Source organism: Sebastes fasciatus, chromosome 13 (genome assembly GCF_043250625.1).
Source record: "Sebastes fasciatus isolate fSebFas1 chromosome 13, fSebFas1.pri, whole genome shotgun sequence".
Lineage (NCBI taxonomy): Eukaryota > Metazoa > Chordata > Actinopteri > Perciformes > Sebastidae > Sebastes > Sebastes fasciatus.
In genome coordinates this window covers 14,303,561-14,323,971 of record NC_133807.1, presented here as the reverse complement: position 1 = coordinate 14,323,971, position 20,411 = coordinate 14,303,561, and the positions used below count along the sequence as shown (strand labels likewise).

General features: G+C 42.0%; 1 protein-coding gene across 6 annotated transcripts in view; it reads right to left on the bottom strand.

Annotated features, from left to right (window-relative positions):
- Positions 1 to 20,411, bottom strand: part of plppr2a (phospholipid phosphatase related 2a) — a 102,593-nt gene that overhangs the window by 44,408 nt on the left and 37,774 nt on the right. For all 6 annotated transcript variants that reach the window (XM_074655686.1, XM_074655685.1, XM_074655684.1 and 3 more), the window contains exon 2: positions 16,740 to 16,861. In XM_074655686.1, coding sequence (XP_074511787.1) covers positions 16,740 to 16,808 — 69 coding nt within the window. In that variant the 5' untranslated portion in view covers positions 16,809 to 16,861. The remainder of the gene's footprint in view (positions 1 to 16,739; positions 16,862 to 20,411) is intronic.

The window sequence follows — 20,411 nt, the reverse complement described above, 5'->3', positions numbered from 1 at the left end:
GTGTTAAAGCAGAAACACACTCCATGCTCTTACAAACTGCACAGTACAAGAACATGATATATTATTGAAAGAACTGGTTTTCTCAGCTATATATTCCTGAAAAACATGTTTGATCCTGGAAGACTGTGACCTTGTATTGTTGTATAGTGAGTTGGAGTCTGTTTCCTCAACCAGGTATAAAGCCAAAAACCTCCTACCAACCAACACTGTGCCAGCACAACCACCATCCCTGCCCACACACAGTACTCCCACTCCTAGTTCCTTTCTATCTCTACTCTACCTTTCTACAAACATGACTTCCATCATCTCCTAATGTGGGTTATTTTGTGTGAACTGGAAACTGACAGGCGGTCAGTGCTAATTACAGCTTCGCAGCAGGAGTTGGACTAGCCCGGTGGTCTGTACTGATCTCTAATCAGTCATTCTAAATACAAGAGAGGCTCCCTGCTGAGACTGAAGGGACTGGGAGACAGAAACAAAAAAACAAACCTTCAAAAACCCAATTGTTGCATGCATGGCTGTAGCGACCCATCTCTGTGTGAATTACCCCCAAAATTTGTCAAAAATGTGATACTCAAATGGTTTCCAGCCATATAGTGCTCCCATTTCATTTTCAAGGGAACAGGAATATCCCTTCTTTCTCTTTCAGTTGGCAAACAATATAGTGCATTATAGCTATCAGCCCATGAGGGGTGGCATCACATACAGTAGATAGACTGATAGAACAAACCTGGCTGGATGCTACACTTGTCCTTGTCAGGGTTAAAGCCATGTCCGGTGGCCACCGAGTTTCAGCTTGCTTGATAGCCCTGGGGCTTTTAATTACTCCATATAATGTGAAAAGGATCGCTTGAAATGACGAACCCACAAAGGAGTATCACCTGAATCTGCAGATCCCCTCAGCTCTATGCAGCATTTTAGCATCTTTCAGCTCATTGTTTTGGTTTTACGGCCCACAACTTTACTGTTTTGGTTCACTGCTCTCACTAGTTTCAAGGCAGCTGTTGTTCCAGCTCTGATTAAACCCACTATACTCTACCTGCTTAACACTAACAACGTTTCCTCACACAACGATTCTTATGATATCTTACGAGAAGTTATTCCTCATTTTTCAAGCGGTTTCCTACGAATTTCCAGCAACGCGCGCCAAATGCCAATTTCGACTCGTTACGTGCATACAGTCTTTTCAAAATAAACTTCCGTCTTCACAGGAAACAACTTGGTTAGGTTTAGGCAACAAAACTACTTAGGTTTAGGAAAAGATCGTGTTTTGGGTTAAAATAACTATGTGGGACATGGGATTTATTGTTTTGTTTTTTAACTGTGTTATTGAATTAGGTATTGAGAATCATGGAATTTCACTGCTATTTGTATCAACTACAGTATTCAATTTCTGCTATTATGACATCCGTACTGTTAGATACCTGATGCCTAATGTTGGAGTAATCACCCTTTTTTACATTACTTAATAGAGATTATTTTTATTGTTGCTAGAAATACTACTATATTCCAGTAGATTTCTGGCTCACCACCCATACTGTTGTGGTTTTTGAGTCCATATGAATCTGTAATGGGATCTTTGATTATGTTTATACAGTCAAGTATAAGATCTGGGAAACTCACATACTGCATTTACCTGCAGTTTGCCTCTCTACACATTACCTCTCCACAACTCTTTTTAACATGCAGCCTCTCTCTCCATTGATATCTCGCTCAAATGATGACAAACAGCTACATTAAAACAATAATGTTTGGCGCTGGCTTGTGCACTCAATCTATACTCGGATTTTGACGGAGGAGAACATGATAAATAGGCTTTGTGGGCTGAATAAATGACTTCCACATGAAAATGACCCTGAGAGGTTTGTCGGTTGTTTGCAAATGAATGAGAGAGCGAGAGGGAGAGAGAGTGAGAGGAGTATTTTATAGTCTATACAAGTTTAGAGGAAGTACTTGAGGGTGAAATAATGCGGAGGAAATGGAGTTGGAGTAAGAAAGCGGCAGAACCAATGGTGCATTCAGAGGGCTGTTGTAGTCCCAGAAAGAAGAGGCAGAAGAAGAGGTGTTCAGGGTGGGAGGATGATGGGAGCGGGGTGAGATAGGGGTGAGTGAATGGAAAAAGAAGGGAGAAGAGGAGGGCTGGCAGTGGAGAGTTTTGGCCTACATGCTTTCGGCAGCATCTCTCTCCGCTGACTATGTGTGTGTGTTTCTGGGTAGGTGAGGTGAGAACAGACAGAGAGAAAGAGAGAGCTTTTGTTGTGTGTTTGTGTGGAAAACAGGGCTGAAGGGAAAGGAGAGTCCAATGGGGAACAAGAGAAAAGATGCCTTAATCATCCTCCAGTCCAGCTCTTTCTTCCCCCCATTTTAAAAACACCTCTCCTGTTGCTCTCATTTCATTCCCTGCCAGCCGTTATGTACACCGCCTAACAATGGCCTTTTAATGGATAATACAGGACAATAATACACAGTGTTAGGGATCCACCTCTCTGCGTGTCCTCAGTGCGGTCACAGACACCCCTGCAGTGCACACAGCGACACGGGGAAACCCTGTGCATGCACATTACAGAGATTACACTGCAGCAAAACAGCTATTACTGGCCCACTACCTGCTCCGAGCACCAAACTCCTTTGTCTGCCGAGTCATATCTGTGTATTACTCACTCCTCATTAATGAGTAATGTCGGAGAAGTAGCCAGAGCACAGAACAGTAGGCAAAAAAGCAGGGGTTGGTTTACTTTCTTTGTCGATGACTGAAAACCACCATGGATGAGTGCAGCCAACGCAGACGCCTGCAGCGCCTTAAAGTGGCAGTAGGTTGAATGTTTTTGGCATCATTGGGCAAAAATTCCATAATAACCTTTCAGCATTTTGTAATTCAAGTGTACTGAGAGAAAACTAGACTTATGGGTTCAGGCTTTAAAAAATCTAGCAAGTGACGGGAGACTTTGGCCAATCACAGGTCATTTCAGAGAGAGAGCGTTCCTATTGGCTGTTTTATTCGACGGAGGCAGCTGTCAATCACCCGCGAACTCCGATCAAACAGTCAAACTAGGCAGCGCTGATCAAATATGAATTAAAGTTTGCTCCGGCTGGTGGGCGGTGCTTGCTATTTCCACAACTTCTCAACACGGCTGCCGGGGCACAAACTTTCTCATTTTACAGCTAAACAGTACAAGTACATGATATTTCCGAAAAGATTTTACGCGAGAAATAGGCATTACAGTAACACAATATTGATTCATATTTGATCAGCGCTGCCTAGTTTGACCGTTTGATTGGAGTTTGCGAGTGATTGACAGCTGCTCAGAGATGGCAGACTTCAGCTCGGCTCTGATTGGTTGTTTTCCTCCGGTCTGTGAAATCTTGCAGAAGCACCGGAGGACACAGAGGCACACAATTTTTTTTTCCAGATTACAAGTTTCATGCACTACTGTCAGGATATAGTGACCGTTTTATAAAAATAACTTTTTTTCAATCATGTTTGCTCCAATTCTACCCACTGCGGCTTTAATGGAAACATTTCCCGACAAAACCCATGAAAAGACCAAAACTAACAATGATTGATCCTACTAACAAGTATTTCCTATAGCCAAAACCTGACATATCTTCTCCCTCTGTGCCATAGAGCAGTGGGTCCCAACCTATTTTCCTTGAAGCCCGCCCTACTTATATCTGTTTTTGCAATAAAACCACCAAACTCGCAAAATTAAGTTGTGAGATTATGAGCCGACAGCATTACGATGTAAAAGCTAAGTTAAGACGGGAAGAAAACATTTGCAAGGTGACGAGACAGGGTGAGTTGAAAGACAAAAAGCTTTGGTGATATGGGGGAGATTAAATTCAGTAAAGATAAGGACACTCTGCTTATTATTCATCAGTGTGCAGGTTTTGAAAGTCTCTTAGGCTTGTTATGCATCACAGCGTCAATTTAAAGCTGCCACGCAGCATCATACAGTCGGTCCTGCTTATGAAGTTCACCAGCTGGAAACCAAAGAAAAATCTGCTCTTGTTACATCTAATTTAATTTGCTTGATCACACCTCAGAGACGCTGTATATGCGTGTGTTTTAGGCTTGTCTTTATTTGAGTGTGTGTGTGCATTTACCGATATCCTTTTAAAGAATGTTTGTGTGTCTACATTAATGTCTGTGTGCGTCGGGAGGGGTCTTTGTTGGCAAGACTGGGGAGACTTCCTGTGAGGTGTGAAGCTACCAGAGTGTTACCCACCATTAAACATACCGGCCTATTTATAAAGACGGGGGAGGCAGCCGCAGACACGCTGATGTGTTCTGTCTAATCTCTGCATGGCGCTCAGGTGTTAATGAGGCTTGTGAGACCGTGTGTGTGTGTTTTTGTGTGTGTGTGTGTGTGTGTGTGTGTGTGTGTGTGTGTGTGTGTGTGTGCATAACACAGATATTTGTGAGAGAAAGTATTTTCTTACCCAAGTGTCAAAGTGAATTAAGTGAGAAAAATAAGGATGGCACAAAATGATATTGATGATTATGTCAAAACACCTGTTGATAGATCAGGTTCAAAGCCATGTGAAAAACACTGAAAAGCTCACAAACAAGTTGGAAACAGTAGAACTGTCTCTTGTGAGGGAGTTCAGCTGTGTTACAGCAGTGCCCTCTGGTGGAGGCTCTGCTTCCTACATTATATCAGAATAATGGGAACACAAATGTTGTACAATCCATGATAAATTCTACAAAAAAGGTACTGGAGCACATTGGAAGAGAAAACAAAAGCCACACACATGTTTCACCATTTGATCACAGTTTAGCTTTAAAGCGCACTAAAAGCATAGTAATATCTGCAGGATCCTTTGTTCCTGTCCATAAGATTAAAGCTAGGGTAGGTAATTTATTTTGGCAAAAATTTAAAAAAACAAATAGACTCATCCTCCAGCCGTAGATAGGCAAAGTGTGTTCATGTGTTTTGGGGAAGTGGCTTTTGAGGGAGGGGCTGGGATTTTTTTTCGGTTGGATACAGACTGTATACAAGAAGTGGATGTAGTCACCGTGACGTCGCACATTTTTTTTACGATTTTGAAGCCTCGTGTTTGGCAATTTGGCCACCCTCTTGTTTTTTTTGCAACCACAAGTGACACCAAATCCTGTTCACAACTATAGTTGCACATCCACTATGTAGTATTTCCATAGACTGTACTGTATATAAGAAGTGGACGTAGTCACCGTGATGTCACCCATTGGTTTGTGGACTGTGGTTTTGAAGCCTTGAGTTCTGCATTTAGGCCATCGCTATCTTGGTTTTAGCCATCACCATTTTAGTTTTTTGCAATCATAAATGACACAAGAGGGTGGAGCTAAGTACAACCGAACGCTGGATAAGACATTTTCGGGCGACCAAAATGGTGTAATTTCTAACTATTCTACTATTCTATTTTCAACTTTCATGAACGGAAAACATACTGACAACACCCAGAATGGACAACGCAGTGGTAGTGACCTGTCAATCACAAGGTAGCCACGCCCTAAAGCATACCCTGCTTTATGGTGTATTTGACTCTAAATGGAACCATAATTTACTAAATGAACATCATGCTGTATTGTAGAAGACTTGAAACTAGCGATTGAGACCATGAACTCATGTTTACAATGTTTACTGAGGTAATAAATCAAGTGAGAAGTAGGCTCATTTTCTCATAGACTTCTATACAATCAGACTTCTTTTTGCAACCAGAGGAGTCGCCTTCTCCAGCTTTATAGTAAGACATCAATCCACACATTTAGTTTTTTCAAGGAAGGGACCTCAGGGAAAATAGTGGTGGATTAAGACATTGACTGCTCAAATGTGGTTTAATTTAGATGATGGCAAAGGAAATGATCACACCCACATATAGCCCAATGGAGAATACATGATAGCGGATGTGTAACATTCAGTGTTTGAGACAGAAGGTAATTTAATCTGATCAGCCATCCCACCTCATAGTAAAGCTTTCACATCCTAATCTTCATTTAAGGGACTGTATGAAAATTATTGGAGAGGTTGAATCTAAAAAAAGAAAGAAAAAAAAAAGCAATGCCCTCTTGAGCATTATTAATATTTTATTTGGACCTTCCCTTCTCTTTGAAAAACACTGCAATACATTAGCAATGGAAACCTCCATTATTAATCTAATTCTTTCCAAAAGAACTCCATTTTGCAATTGTTTGTTTAAAGATGTATTCACTGTTTAAAGACTATTTATATGTTTCTGTTGGATAAGTTAAGCATATGGACTTGGGTATGTTGTATGTATATGTATTGGTCTTTAATGATAGACAGTATATAAGGCTTTTCAAATATGCAGAGAAGAATTGGAGAGTGTAAATGTATTGTGTTTTTAACAATAAATCTCACAAGGGAAGGTTGAAATAAAATCTTAAACCAGGATGAGAAAAAGTACAAGAACCTCCCGTGCTCTTCCAAGAAAAAGCACACTATCCTCTCTTCAGCACTTAACCATAACCCTCCCCCTTTTTTGATAACACCCCCACACCACTATGATTTTTGCACACTCTGTAATATGATGATATCGTAAAGGCCCAAATTGTAAATCTATACTGATATAAAACCCAATTGTCCTAAATCACAGCTGGTATGAAAAGGCCAAGGGCTAAAGCTGTAGAGTAAATGGTGCAACTAAACTTGAACATGGGTCAAAAGGTGACAGGAAGCAGCTCACAGTCAGTCACGTGGCAGTGGCAGAAGCCTATACATACAGAGCCGAGAGAAGAGGAGCTGTGGAAAGTATTTACAGTGGTGGAATGGGGCTTTATGTTCGCCCCTCCACTGGTCTGGATAAGTGCCTATAATCAGAGGCTCTTTGCAATAGAAAGCTGCATTCTCCATTACACCTCTTCACTGAAGCACACAGTAGATTAGCCTTAAACAGAAATTACTTTTTAACTGCAAATTTGCTTGCGTGTCCCCAGATGGCAGAGGATAATTATCTTCTTTTTTTTTAAAGGGTGAAGGTAGAGAGAGTTTGATCCATCCACACAGCGAAAAACATTTACAATTTGTAAATAAAAATGTGCTAGACGGATTTATTTTTTGCTCCCCAGGTGAAAAGGTTAAAGGATTGTATCATCAGCCTTCGCAGAATTGGATTAGACGAGGAGTGGAGATGATGACACCGATTTGTGCACATTAAAACAGGATTAATCAGAGATTAATGGAAGGTGATGTCGATATCTGTGCTGCTGCTATGAATGGCCGGGAGAAATCGGAGACAAAAGATGAACACTGGCAGGGAATCCCACTGAAAAATGGGAAATGATGGGGCAAAATGGAGGGGATAGAGGAGACACACAGAACAAGATGGCTGAGTGGGTAGCGCTGATAGAAGAGGTTGTGACTTGTGATTAGGGCAGGCAGGATGAAAGGAGTCAGAAGAAAGAGAGCAGAGATGGAGAATGAGTCTGGCTGATTGGTTTCCATGGTAACTGCTGATGAGGTGTGGGGCTAAATAAAAGAGCAGGTCCTTCTGGCTTGGTATGGATCACTGTCACATATCACACACACACACACATACACACTAAATGAAGAGGGTGTGGAGGGACATGGTTGATAGGCAGTCTCACACCTTTCCTCATTATAGGCAGAGCTCCACTCTTCATTTACCATTATTTAAAGGAACAGTTCCATAGGCCTTTACACATTGGGGGTTTGACGAATAAACGACACGAAAATGTGCAAATATTATATGTCTAGGCTTTTATTGTGAAAGGTAAGAACAGAAGGCGTTGATCTGGTCCGCGCTACCTTTGTCAAGGTTGAAAGAAGTAATAAAGTTTGCCGTCCTGGTTCGGATTACGGAGCCTCCGTGTTGTTGTTTCATAAATATAGGCGCAACTCAACCCATTCTGCCCAACGTCACTAGTTGATGCCTTTATTAGCGGTGCAAAAGCTCAGAAATATCGACCTTGTTCCGAAAAAATATATTATTTATATTATATTATTATATATTACAAAAATATTAGCGTTCCTATAAATTAATACAGTAATAAATTAGATTTTCAGCATGTATGTAGTTAGAGATGTCCTGAAGTCAAATATATCAGTCATTGTCAGGCATTATTTATTAATTTTTTTTCCAGCAACCCTAAAATCAAAGAAAAAGACATTTCCCTCATAAATTAGTGGTATTTTCTTTTTAATTCATAAGAGACATTTAATGTTTTATACTTCTGGTGAATATAATCCATCAATCTTATCTCTATATATGTATTTTGTATATGCAGTTCCCTTTGTTAACACCTTATTTTGAAAACCGGACGTAGTCACACGTGTATACTTCTGCTAACTTCGCCAAATCCGTATATTTCTCTGGTTTCTTGCTGAGAGTTAAGGCATTTACACACCAGGGGCATGACGAATAAACAACACAAAAATGGGAAATATTCACCTGCAAATAATATATGTCTAGGCTTTTATTGTGAAAGGTAAGAACGGAAAGAGTGGATCTGGTCTGCGCTGCCTTTGTTAAGGTTAAAAAGGAGTAATACATTTTGCTGTCCTGGTTCGGACTACAGAGCCTCCGTGTTGTTGTATCATAAATATAGGCGCAACTCAACCCATTCCACACAACGTAATTAACTGATGCCTCTATTCACGGTGCTAAAGCTAAAAAAGAAATCAACCTCATTCCGAAAGAAAAAGTAACAGTTGAAAAAAACAATATTGATGTGCAAATTAATTGTATAAAAAAAACGTTGACTGTGTGTAAAGGCTTTTAGATGAAGAAAATCTATGCCACTCTCATATCTGTCCGTTCAATATGAAGTTGGTTCAGTTAGCTTAGCTTAGCATAAAGATCGGAAAGAGGGGGAAGTCCTGTAAGTCACAGTGCCTGGCATGAACTAGTCTCACACATAACCCCATGTTGAACCACAACTATATATTTATATACTGTATATATAAGGGATAATGTACAGCAAGCAGGTCATGGATGCAAAATAAACCCCAACAGGGTGATGCAGGACCCCGAACGCCAAGTGGAGGTGGTCTTGACCCGATAGCTGTACATTATCCCGCTTATTACATGGATATTTACTAAAGAAATCAATAATTTGACAAAGAAAATGATCCTCCAGAGTCTGATATAAGAACTGCGTCCATAGCAACGGTCTGTTATACATAGCAACGGTCTGTTATACATAGCAACGGTCGGTCTGTTATACATAGCAGCAGTCTGCTACAAAGAAATAACAGACTGTAGAAGCCGTAATTGACCAATCACAATCGAGTATTCAACAAAGCCGTGTAATAAAACATGTTATTAGTGACCTTTAGAGCTGCTGGTAGGCAAATGTTACCTTGATACAAAGCCAGGCTAGCTATTTCCAGTCTTTGTGCTAAGCTAAGCTAACTGACTGCTGGCTGGAACTACATACACACATGAGAGTGGTAACAATGTTCTCATATAACTCTCTGCAAGAATGCAAAGATTATTCCCCCATAATGTCAAACTATTCCTTTTATTTATCTTGTGTGTATCCCTGTGTTTTTATAATTAGATTTTTTTTTTTCAGCATCACTTTTCCTTCTATTGTTGGTCAGTGAGCAGCTACTCACCTACTTCCTCCCTCACACAGATTAATCGGTCCACTCCAGAATGCCTTCTGGCCAAAAGCCCATTTCTCTACTATGAAGTTATTAATAGTTCGCTGACATTGCTCTGTACGTTTCACAAAGCAGATCAGACGCTGCAGCGAGAGCCGTGGTTACTCAGCATGTAACAGGCTGTCAATCATCCTCATTCATTATTTTTGTGAATAATTCATTGTTTTTTTATTTAGCTTTCCTGTTTTCTGAGTCGCATGGAACCGAACCTGACCCAGCATACACAAGGGTAAAGGGTTTGTGACCCTTAACCCGTTCTCACTCCCAACTTGTCAAATACCACCGTTTGGTAAGCGCCACTCGGCATCAGAAACCGATGCAAGGAGGCACCCTTTAGCAACAGTTTGTGACGAACCGGGCTTTCAACTAACTCCAATGTTAACCCACCCGCGGCGTTAATCGATGGTCGGAGCAAGTGACGTAATATTAATAGACTGAGAGTCCCTTCAGGGCGGGTGGGAGGTGTGGTGTATGGGTCAAACAAACACAAGACTTTCAACCAGGAGACCGGTGTTCGTGTCCTGTGTGAAACTAAAAGTAATGTTGACTTATCTTGTCACGTCAGTCTTTAGTCACGTGACTCGTCAGTATCGTCAGCCCCGTGAGCTGGTAATCAGTGAAGTTAACGTCAACCGCAGCCGTTTCCTAACTCTAACTAAGTGTTTGTGTTGCTTAAACGTACTTCCTGTGAAAATGGAAGTTTATTTTGAAAGGACACTATGAACGTAACGAACATATATTGACACGCTGTCCCTGGTCCGTCCAAAAGTATTGAAGAAGACTTGAAACTAGTGATTGAGACCATAAACTCATGTTTACAATGTTTACTGAGGTAATAAATCAAGTGAGAAGTAGGCTCATTTTCTCATAGACTTCTATACAATCAGACTTCTTTTTGCATCCAGAGGAGTCTCCTTCCCCAGCTTTATAGTAAGACATCAATCCACACATTTAATGTTTTCAAGGAAGGGACCTCAGGGAAAATAGTGGTGGATTAAGACACTGGCTGCTCAAATGTGGTTTAATTTAGATGATGGCAAAGGAAATGATCACACCCACATATAGCCCAATGGAGAATACATGATAGCGGATGTGTAACATTCAGTGTTTGAGACAGAAGGTAATTTAATCTGATCAGCCATCCCACCTCATAGTAAAGCTTTCACATCCTAAACTTCATTTAAGGGACTGTATGAAAATTATTGGAGAGGTTGAATCTAAAAAAAAAAAAAAGCATTATTGAGCATCTTGAGCATTATTAATATTTTATTTGGACTCTCCCCTTCTCTTTGAAAAACACTGCAATACATTATCAATGGAAACCTCCATTATTAATCTAATTTATTCCAAAAGAACTGACCTTGTGCGTGGGAGTAATAAAGGAATATCTTATTTTATATCTTACCCCGTATGTTGGTCTTTTGACGAGTTGGGAGTGAGAATGTCTTGGTACCCTGTACCCTGCTATATGCAGCTTGCAGTTTCTAGACACTATGCCGCATAAACTCTTGGCAATCACAGAATATGCAGAGGCCCAGGAATCAAACCTGTATCCTTCTCACTATAGTGTCGACAGCACTAACCACTGAAAGCACTAAAGCAGTCATTAATCAATGTAATCTTGTTTTAAGGCAGCAGAGTGGCTCAGCGAGTCACAGCAAGAAGCTCCAGGTTTTGAATCTAGGATGCATGTGATTTGGATTCAGTGGACTGCCACTGGGGGTGTGATTGTGGACGTGTTTCTGGGCGACAGACCGCCAACCTATCCGAGGTGTTTCCTCGTGGATGACTGCCGATGTGTGTGTGTGAAACAGGGTGTTGGTGTGAAATAGTATGGATGCTCAGTAACACATTTATTTCTGGATGGCAGCAGCAGGACCAGAGTATTCAAAGGGACCACAAAAATAATGAGAAGGAGCTTAATGGAGAGTAACTGCTGTACAGTTGCCTGTCTGTACTTCACACTGTCTTCTCAGCCCAGATGACAAAATCTGCCAATTTCACCTCCTTCAGTTTGGGATGACTTTCTCTCCCAGTTACATCACTGCTTCAGAAAACCCCACTTTCTCATTCGTCCGCTAATGAAAAGCCATATTCTGCCATCCTCACCATGGTACTGAACGTAAGGTAACTTCAAAGAAGGTAACTTCAGGCAAGATAATTAATGTAATAGAGGGGCCGTATCTTCCTAATATGGAGGCATCTTCTAATATCATAGTTTAGAAAACCATTGTTCTGCAAAAAAACCTTGATGCCTGAATGGAAATTAGACTAAAGGAGCAAGAAAGATAGGAAACTCTGTGATGTTGCAGTCTGCTTAGCAACAGCATCAGTAATGAGATCAACTCCTCCAAACCCAGTTGATATTGTGGCTCAGTGGCCTGGTTTCTGACTTGCATCAACATCTAGTTGCCAGATTATATCTAAATGTAGAATAATATTTCAGGACTGATGACACCTTTGCCCGTCCACAGTAAATTAGATTGCCCTCCCTGCAGAGTGCAAATTGCAGCACATTGCACAAGCCCCCCTTTTAATATTTTAAAAGAAGAGTTAGTAGCTGACATGAAAGCAGTTTTATGCTGTGGCATGATAAGCCGTCTTAGCTCCTCATTTCTACATGTAGCCTGACTATTCTATCCACGATGGATCCATCCATCCATCCATCCTTGTTTTTAGCTCTATTTTCTATTTCTGCGTATGAACAAAGAGAACAAAAATAAGTTAAATTCCTGGTATGTGTACTCATACAGTACCTGGCCAATAAAGCTGATTCTGATCCAAAATCTGTAACCTCTTATCTTTTAAAGGGTGATCCCAGCTGACATTGGGCGAAGGCGCAAGGTACACCCTGGACAGGTCGCCAGACTATCACACCTACGGGCTATTTAGAGTCAACAATGAACCTAACCTGCATGTCTTTGGACTGTAGGAGGAAACCAGAGAACCCGGAGAAAACCCACGCTAACACGGGGAGAACATGCAAACTCCACACAGAAGGGTCCAAGCTGGCCAGCGGGTCCACCCGTGATGGATGTTACAGTAAAATGCGCGTCATAACATTTTACAGAAATGTTAAAAAATATCAAGAAATCAAGAAAAAATTAAAATCAGCCATTGAAGAAAACAAATTGTCAGTTTGCTGAACCCCTCCCACCCCAAACAGTGACTGTCCAATCTCAAGGCCCTGACACACCAAGCCAACGGTCGGCCGTCAGACAGTTTGGGGCCGTCGGTGAGCGGCTGTCGGACTAGTTTTCGCAGTGTGTGTGCTACACCGTCGGCTCTAGTCTGCCCTTGTTGGAGGTTTCCTCAGCTGATTCAGCAAGATGAATCGGCGACGGTGCACGTCTGTGAGAGAAATCACTCTGATTGGCTGTTCAGCTTAAACGAATCAGTGCACGAAAAGAGAAACAGACGTGAGGAAATCAAAAGCCAACGAGTAAAGTCAAGAGGGCAGTTAACACGTACATTCTGCACCTGCGTGAGAGGAAATAACTCTCCACACCAGCAGGCGGCGGTAGTCTGTATTCATCTTTCAAAAAGGGAAACTGTAATGTTACGATACGTACATGAAACAAAGCAACATTTGCCAACCATTTTCACGCCACTCTCACTCATCACTCATCACTCATTCCAGATGGCCATGTGGTTGTGAAAATATCCGTGTATTGTAATGATCAGATGAGATGAAGATGAAAAATGAGAAGAGCCTTCTGTGTTTTTCCTCTTGACTTTACTCGTTGGCTTGCTTTCCTCACGTTCGTTTCTCTTCTCGTGCACTGATTTATTTAAGCAGAACAGCCAATCAGAGTGACTTCTTTCAGACGGGCGTCGCCGCCGATTCAACATGCTGAATCGGTCGAAAAAGTTTCAACAGGGGCAGACTAGAGCCGACGGTGCGGGACACAATGAAAAAACTCGGTCGACAGACGCTCACCAACGGACCGTAACTGTCTGACAGCCGACCGTTGGCTTGGTGTGTCGGGGCCTTAAGCGATCAGATCTCAATGCGTCCTCAATGCGTATTGGGTGCATTCACACCTGTACTTAGAGCTGTCCACTTGTGATCGGATCACCCAGGACATTAGACACAAACCCGTATACGTGACTCGACCCGACCTGTGAGAAGCCTGCTGTTGTCTGCCTCAAAAACTTGCTATGGTACGCCTGCCACTGCTATCATTGTATAACTAATTGGAGCAGGGCTTAGCGAACAATCCATTCAGTCCTGAAAAGTTGGTGCACCTCCAATGTTGTAACTGCTGTGTAATTTGCAATACAGTAATGGGCAATAAACTGCTGTTATACCTGCTCTTTGTCTGGCTTCCATGCACATGTTCACTGCCCTCCATTACAGGTAACAGCTGCTGGCCTCTTTCCCCTGGCCCCGATTGCTTGCTCTGGTTCTCCATCCCAGTACAAATAGATAGAAATACTCCCTCCCCTCTATCATACACACACACATAGATGTGGAGGTAGCGAGGGAATTGACTGAGACCTGAGGGCTCAGAGCTGATGTGTGGGAGGCATATGGCGGAGTGGCCTAATGGAGAGCTTTTACAGTGTATTATAACCAAAGGGACCAGTGTTTCACAGACAGGCTCGCAGGGGCGGGGCGGGTTAGTGTAACTATTGTACGCTGGGCCGTCCTTTGGGGCCGGACGCACACAGAGGTACAGTAGAGGTGGACAGTGAAGACTAAAGGGCAACTAAAATACACCGGCAATCCCGCTCAGTTCATGACACATTTACTTGCATCCAGCTACAAAACAGCATGTGATGGAATTGCTGTATTTCAACAAGATTGCAGACGTTTTGTTCAACAAATATGATTTTTTTTTCTTCAAATATGTTTACATTTTAGCAAACTGGCACTATTAAAAGTAAGCCGAATTCGCTATTAGCAGTTCTTATTTGCAATGCACCCATGGATGTACAGACAAACTATCCCTGGGTTATTTTGATTCTGAAGAAAACTTAAAAATACGATGATTCTCAGGGGAGTTTTGGAGTTACAAGAAATGTTTTTCTATGAATTATATTTTCGTCCATCCAGACCATTCTGGTGAACGTGATCTCTCAGGGAAGGAGGGAATTTCTTCAAATTTGGCACAAACATCCACTTGGACTCAAGGATGAACTGATAAGAATTTGGTGGTCATAGTTCAAAGGTCACTGTGACTTTATGTCCATCCCATTCTCATGAACGTGATATCTCAGGAACGCCTTTAAGGAATTTCTTTAAATTTGGCACAACTGTCCACTTGGACTCAAGGATGAACTGATATGAATTTTGTGGTCAAAGGTCAAAGGTCACTGTGACTTTATGTCCAACCCATTCTTGTGAAAGTGATATCTCAGAAATGCCTTGAAGGAATTTCTTCAAAATTGGCACAAACTACTGTATAATAAGAATTTGTTATTTGGTGGTCAAAGGTCACTGTGATCTCACAAAAAACATTTTTGGCCATAACTCATGAATTCATATACTAATTATGACTCTTTCACACAAACGTCTAATAGGATGAAATGATGTAGTGATGACATTTTGGACAGACATGGATGTAAACTGCAACTTGACTGGTAGGCGGAGGCATACCACCACAAGGCCGTAATTCTAGTTTTCTATTATTTCTAAGTTGATTTATGGAAGTTTATTAGCGACAGACATCTGAGATAACGATATCCTCGGGGAGCGCATGTGTTATCATGTTGGTGTGTTCAGATCTGACTTCTGAGTTATGACTCCGGGGAGGAGTACGAATGGTGACGCAAATGGCAGCAATCGGGTGCTAAGTACCCTAATTGCTTCCATGCGTGTCAAAGCTGCTGCTGCAACTGCTGACTGTGTTGGTAAACGGCCAAACTACAGTAACTAACTTCCTGTTTTGCATGCACTTGTCCCTTACACATCACGCAGTGTCTTTGCTTCAAATTTAAATGACATTTATCTACTTTTAGGTTATAAACACGCTCACAAATCAATTTTGAAAACTTGGATTCATTAATGTAATGGGATCATAATGCAGACAGTGCAAAATAAATACAGTAAAATACAGTTTGCTGTGCGCACATGTTGTTAGAACAAAAGTGAATCTAAACATGTAAATCCAACATGATGTAACATCTGCATCACATCATGATGCACCTGTAATGCAGCGATGCAAGCAGCTTCTCCTATCTGAATCTGTTACAGAACAGTGCCCTGAATGCACGGGGTGCTCCAGCTGAAAAACTGATGGTTGACTTACTTGAAGCCGATGAGCTTCTGGACTGCTTGGTTTGTCTAATTGGATTACAGACAGTCTGATTACTTCACCAGTTCATGCATTTCTCCACCTCAGTTACAATTTGGTGAAGGCCCTGGGACCTCCGTTGCCCTCCGAATCATGAGTCTGACTGCTCATACAAACAACGTAGAGCATGCTTTCCACAGGGGATGAAGTGGTGTGTGATGTGTGTGTGTGTGTGTGTGTGTGGTGCATTAGTGCATCTCTCGGTCAGCCACAGACAACGACCTCTGGCATGATCTGTACAATGCGGCTCCAAAGCCCCCACAGTGCTGCAGCTGAAAACCCACTTTGTCCGTTGCTGTGACATCCGCAACCACCTCAATGAATCATGCAGTTCACAAATATGCTGGAAAATGTTCAACACGCCACAAAACAACTGTAGCCACTTTGCGAAAGCCTCAGCTGGCCCTGGTGCTGCCGGAGCAGGGCGGGAAGTGTGATGCCGAGAGGGAATGTCAGCGACGGAGAGCCTGTTTGCCGAGCTGTCCCAAACACTGCCGTTCGGCCTGAAATATTTACCGCTGTGGCTCAGATTGTAGAGATGCGAGGCCGCGGAGGTTTCTCCTCACTGACAGGACAGGCAATCGCAGAGATAAATCACAAGTCAAAGGCCAGAGAAACAGGAAATAGCCAATGCAGATACGATCAAGAAATCCCTCTTGGCTCTTCACTCACTATTATTTTACACCAACAGGATAAAGGTGGTGAGAAGTTGTTGTCTGCTTGCAATTTTGAGGTCTCATCAATGTTATATTTGAGTAAATTACGTGTTAAGTGTTGATTCTCTTGTTTTGTTCACAAACACAGTGTTTCTTACCTCCACAAACAGGAAGCAGGGAACGATGGAGCTGCTGCTCTTCACGCCCGGCTTCTCCTCCACTGCCATCCCTCTCTCTGTTGCTCTGAGCGTCCCTCGGTCCAGCTCTCTGTCTCCTTATCCTGGAAAGGAAAGAGGGTGAGGCAGGTTAGTCCAGCTGCCAACCTGAGGTCAAGTCCAGAGTGTGAGATTAAGTGGAATCCAATCAAGACAAATGAGCTTCGGATAGATCTGGGGCTTTCCCTGACGTCTTATCTTTCTTTCGGCACGATCACACTGCTGTAAGCTGTTATTCAGCGCATTGTTTCTGTTTTTATTGTTTATCTAACTGCATATGCTACATTCATGAATATTTAATACACACACAAAATGTGAACTCATTTCTTAGCACTGTGGGCTATGTACCTTCCACAGTTTACTGTTGCAGTCGCTGAAATTGCTTTACATATTTTGAATTTAGATGCATCAAAGCTGCCCTAGGAGGAAGAACAAAATCATTCAAATCAATTCTGCGAACTGTGTCACAATCTACCTCTCTGTGCTCGGCATTTTATTCAATGATAACATAATCATTTAGCAACCGCACACTGAAACAATTGTTTCATCCAAAATGAATCTGCATATGTGAGTGATTACTGTACATTACAGTGAATATTTCACAGGGGAAATGAATAGTGAACGGTCACACCATAGTAGCATGGTTCATTCACTAGTCCTTGCAAAACAAGTGGTGCTTGAAGATAAGTTGAAGACAATATGCAGAGCTGGCAATGTACAGCAGCTGGCAAGCTAACTGGTAATATGCTTTCAAGCCGCAATTGGAGACTCTTAAAGGGGACATATCACGCTCATTTTCAGGCTTATGCTTTAATTTTCAAAAGCACTTTATTTTTCTTGTACTGTACGTCTGCACAGTATAAACCTGTATTCACCCTCTGTCTGAAACCGCTCCGTTTTAGTGTCTGTCTCTTTAAGCCCCCCTCCAGAAAAAGCCCAGTCTGCTCTGATTGACTTGTGAGAAGAATATGACGCACCTCTGCAAAGCTAGTTCTCAAACTGTGGGCTATACAGTATATTCTTATGAGCCTGCATGTGACATAAGAAGAGGAGCCAAATCTGAATGGCTTGTTGAATCACATGTTTTCTGATCTAGAAAGCACACAAAAAACTGAATGGGTTGTCTTATTTCACAGTTTGTGGGTTGGTAGGCACTCCAGATACCCAAATGTATGAGCACAAGCTCTCTAAAAGTGGGTTTTAGTACAGTAGTTTTACACAACTTTTGTACAAATTAAACAAACAAGATATAGCATGTTAATTAGTGAGCTTTAAAGGTGCTGGTAGGTGGATTTTGTGACAGCCAGGCTAGCTATTTCCCTTTTTTTCCCAGTATTTGCTCGGCTAAGCTAGCCGGCTGCTGGCTGTAGCTTCATACTGTATTTAACGGATAGACATGACAGCGGTATCAATCTTCTCATCTAACTGTCCACCAGAAAGCAAATAAGCATACTTCCCAAAAATGTCAAACTATTGCTTTAAGCTGTAATGTATCTCATTTGGCAAGACACAACTACGACTCAATATATTTCCACTTTAACTGGAAGAAAAAATAAGAAGTGCCAGCAGTATGAACTGCGTGATCCCTGTCGTCACACTTTGCAAACAGTCTCAGAAGTGAGGAGCTCAGCTAAATTCAGGTTTTTATCTGTCACATTGCTGAACTTGGAACAGAAACCCTCTTTTCAGAGGCTTGACATGGATACCTGGATCATTTGTTGTCAGGTTGGACAGGTTTTAAACACACATACAATATATAGAGACGATTTTTTTTGTTTCTGAGAAGTTGTCAGGTTGACCTCTATTCTGCTGGCAAGTGGTGTGTAATGTGCTAGAGAGCTTTCTTCCGCCAAATTCCTTCTACGCTGGTGGAAAGAATAGGCCTGAGGGATGAATAAGGCATGAAGCCAAGCTCTTAGCATCCCTCAGAACAACGCAATGTGCCAACCAAGACTGCTTTTAGAGAGGGTTGGTTGGACTTGGTGTGCATGCATGTGTACAGTGTGTGTGTGTGTGTGTGTGTGAGACATGTCAAAAAAAAAAGTAGCTGTCAGGGTGAACAAGCAGAAGCCCCAGGTAACGGAAACCAACAGTGAGAGAAAGAGAAACAGAGAGACAGAGGGAGGAATCGTTGCTGTTTCTTCTCCACTAGAGGCTGATGGGAAGTGTTACTTTAGTGTTTCACTCCCGCAGTGGGAGGCGGCACAAAGAGGCTCTCTCCCACAGTTTGGGCCACCGGCTGAGAAAGTACACCCATGAGCTGTGAGTTGGTGGCGGCAGATCTCCTGAAAATGAAACTGCGTTATGGGAGAAACCACTCGGGTGGCCACGAGCGAGATGAAGCGAGGAAGCTTCTTGATGATTAATAACTGATAAGTGGGACGCCAAGCAAGGGATGCTTCCACGTAAAAAATGGGAATTAGAAAGCTTGTTTTCTCCAGGGGTGTGCAGCGCAGGCTTCTGAGCTGTCCCACGCACATTTGGTGTAAGTGAGTTTTTCTCAGAAGCGCTCTCTGAGTGCTGATTTGGGTGACAAGTTTGCAGCTTAATTAGTATGAGAAAATCTGGCTACTGCTCAGTATGCAGAACATAGAAACTGAGCTAGAGGCTTACACAGATTTACTTAACGTTAACTGTAACTATAAAATCAGTGTTGGGAAAGTTACTTGAAAAACCGAATCAATAACTTAATACTTGTTACTTGGGTTTTGTTACTCAGCACAGTTCTGTCCAGGCTGTTCTCACACACCGTTCGTAGCTATACCTTTGAAAAGTAATGCACTGTAATTCATATATATCCCATGAAATCGATTTGTATGTAATCCACGTAATCCTGAACCAGGAATTATAAAGAATGTCAAACAAGGGAGGCGGGGTGGATGGGTGGGTCAAAAGACACCGGACTTTCGCCCAGGAGGCCGGTGTTAGTGTCCCGTGTGAACCAAGAAAGCAACGTTGACTTATTTGTCACGTAACTGGCGTACTTAAGTTACGCCACTTCCGTAGGTTATTTCAACCCAAACCATGATCTTTTCCTAAACCTAACTAAGTACTTCTGTTGCCTTAATCTAACCGAGTTGTTACCTGTGAAGGCGGAAGTTTATTTTGAAAAGACTGTATGTAATCCATTGGTACCAACCACTGTTGGTAAAAACGTTAAACAAAGCTATGAAAATATGTCAAACTTTGGCGAGGAAAAACTGGCGTAGAGATAAAGGGGTCCCTTGACCTCTGACCTCCAGATATGTGACTGGAAATGGGTTCTATGGGTACCCACGAGTCTCCCCTTTACAGACATGCCCACTTTATGATAATCACATGCAGTTGTTTGCATGCAGTATAAATGTGTTATTTTCACCTATTCTAAAATGGTGTATTTAAATATTTCTGCATACTGGGGTCCCTAAACAGTCTTGGAATTGCATAAATTGGCATAAATGACTGAAAAGCTGAGACTCTTGTGGATCCAATGAGCCCAAATTTATTTATATGTGATGATGTTAGTCTCCATAGCAGCCATTCCATTGTAGTGAGACCATTTTTTTAAACTTGACCTCACTGTATAAAATGACCTGTGGTGACCTCTAGGATAATCACAGCGTCATGAAACTTTAC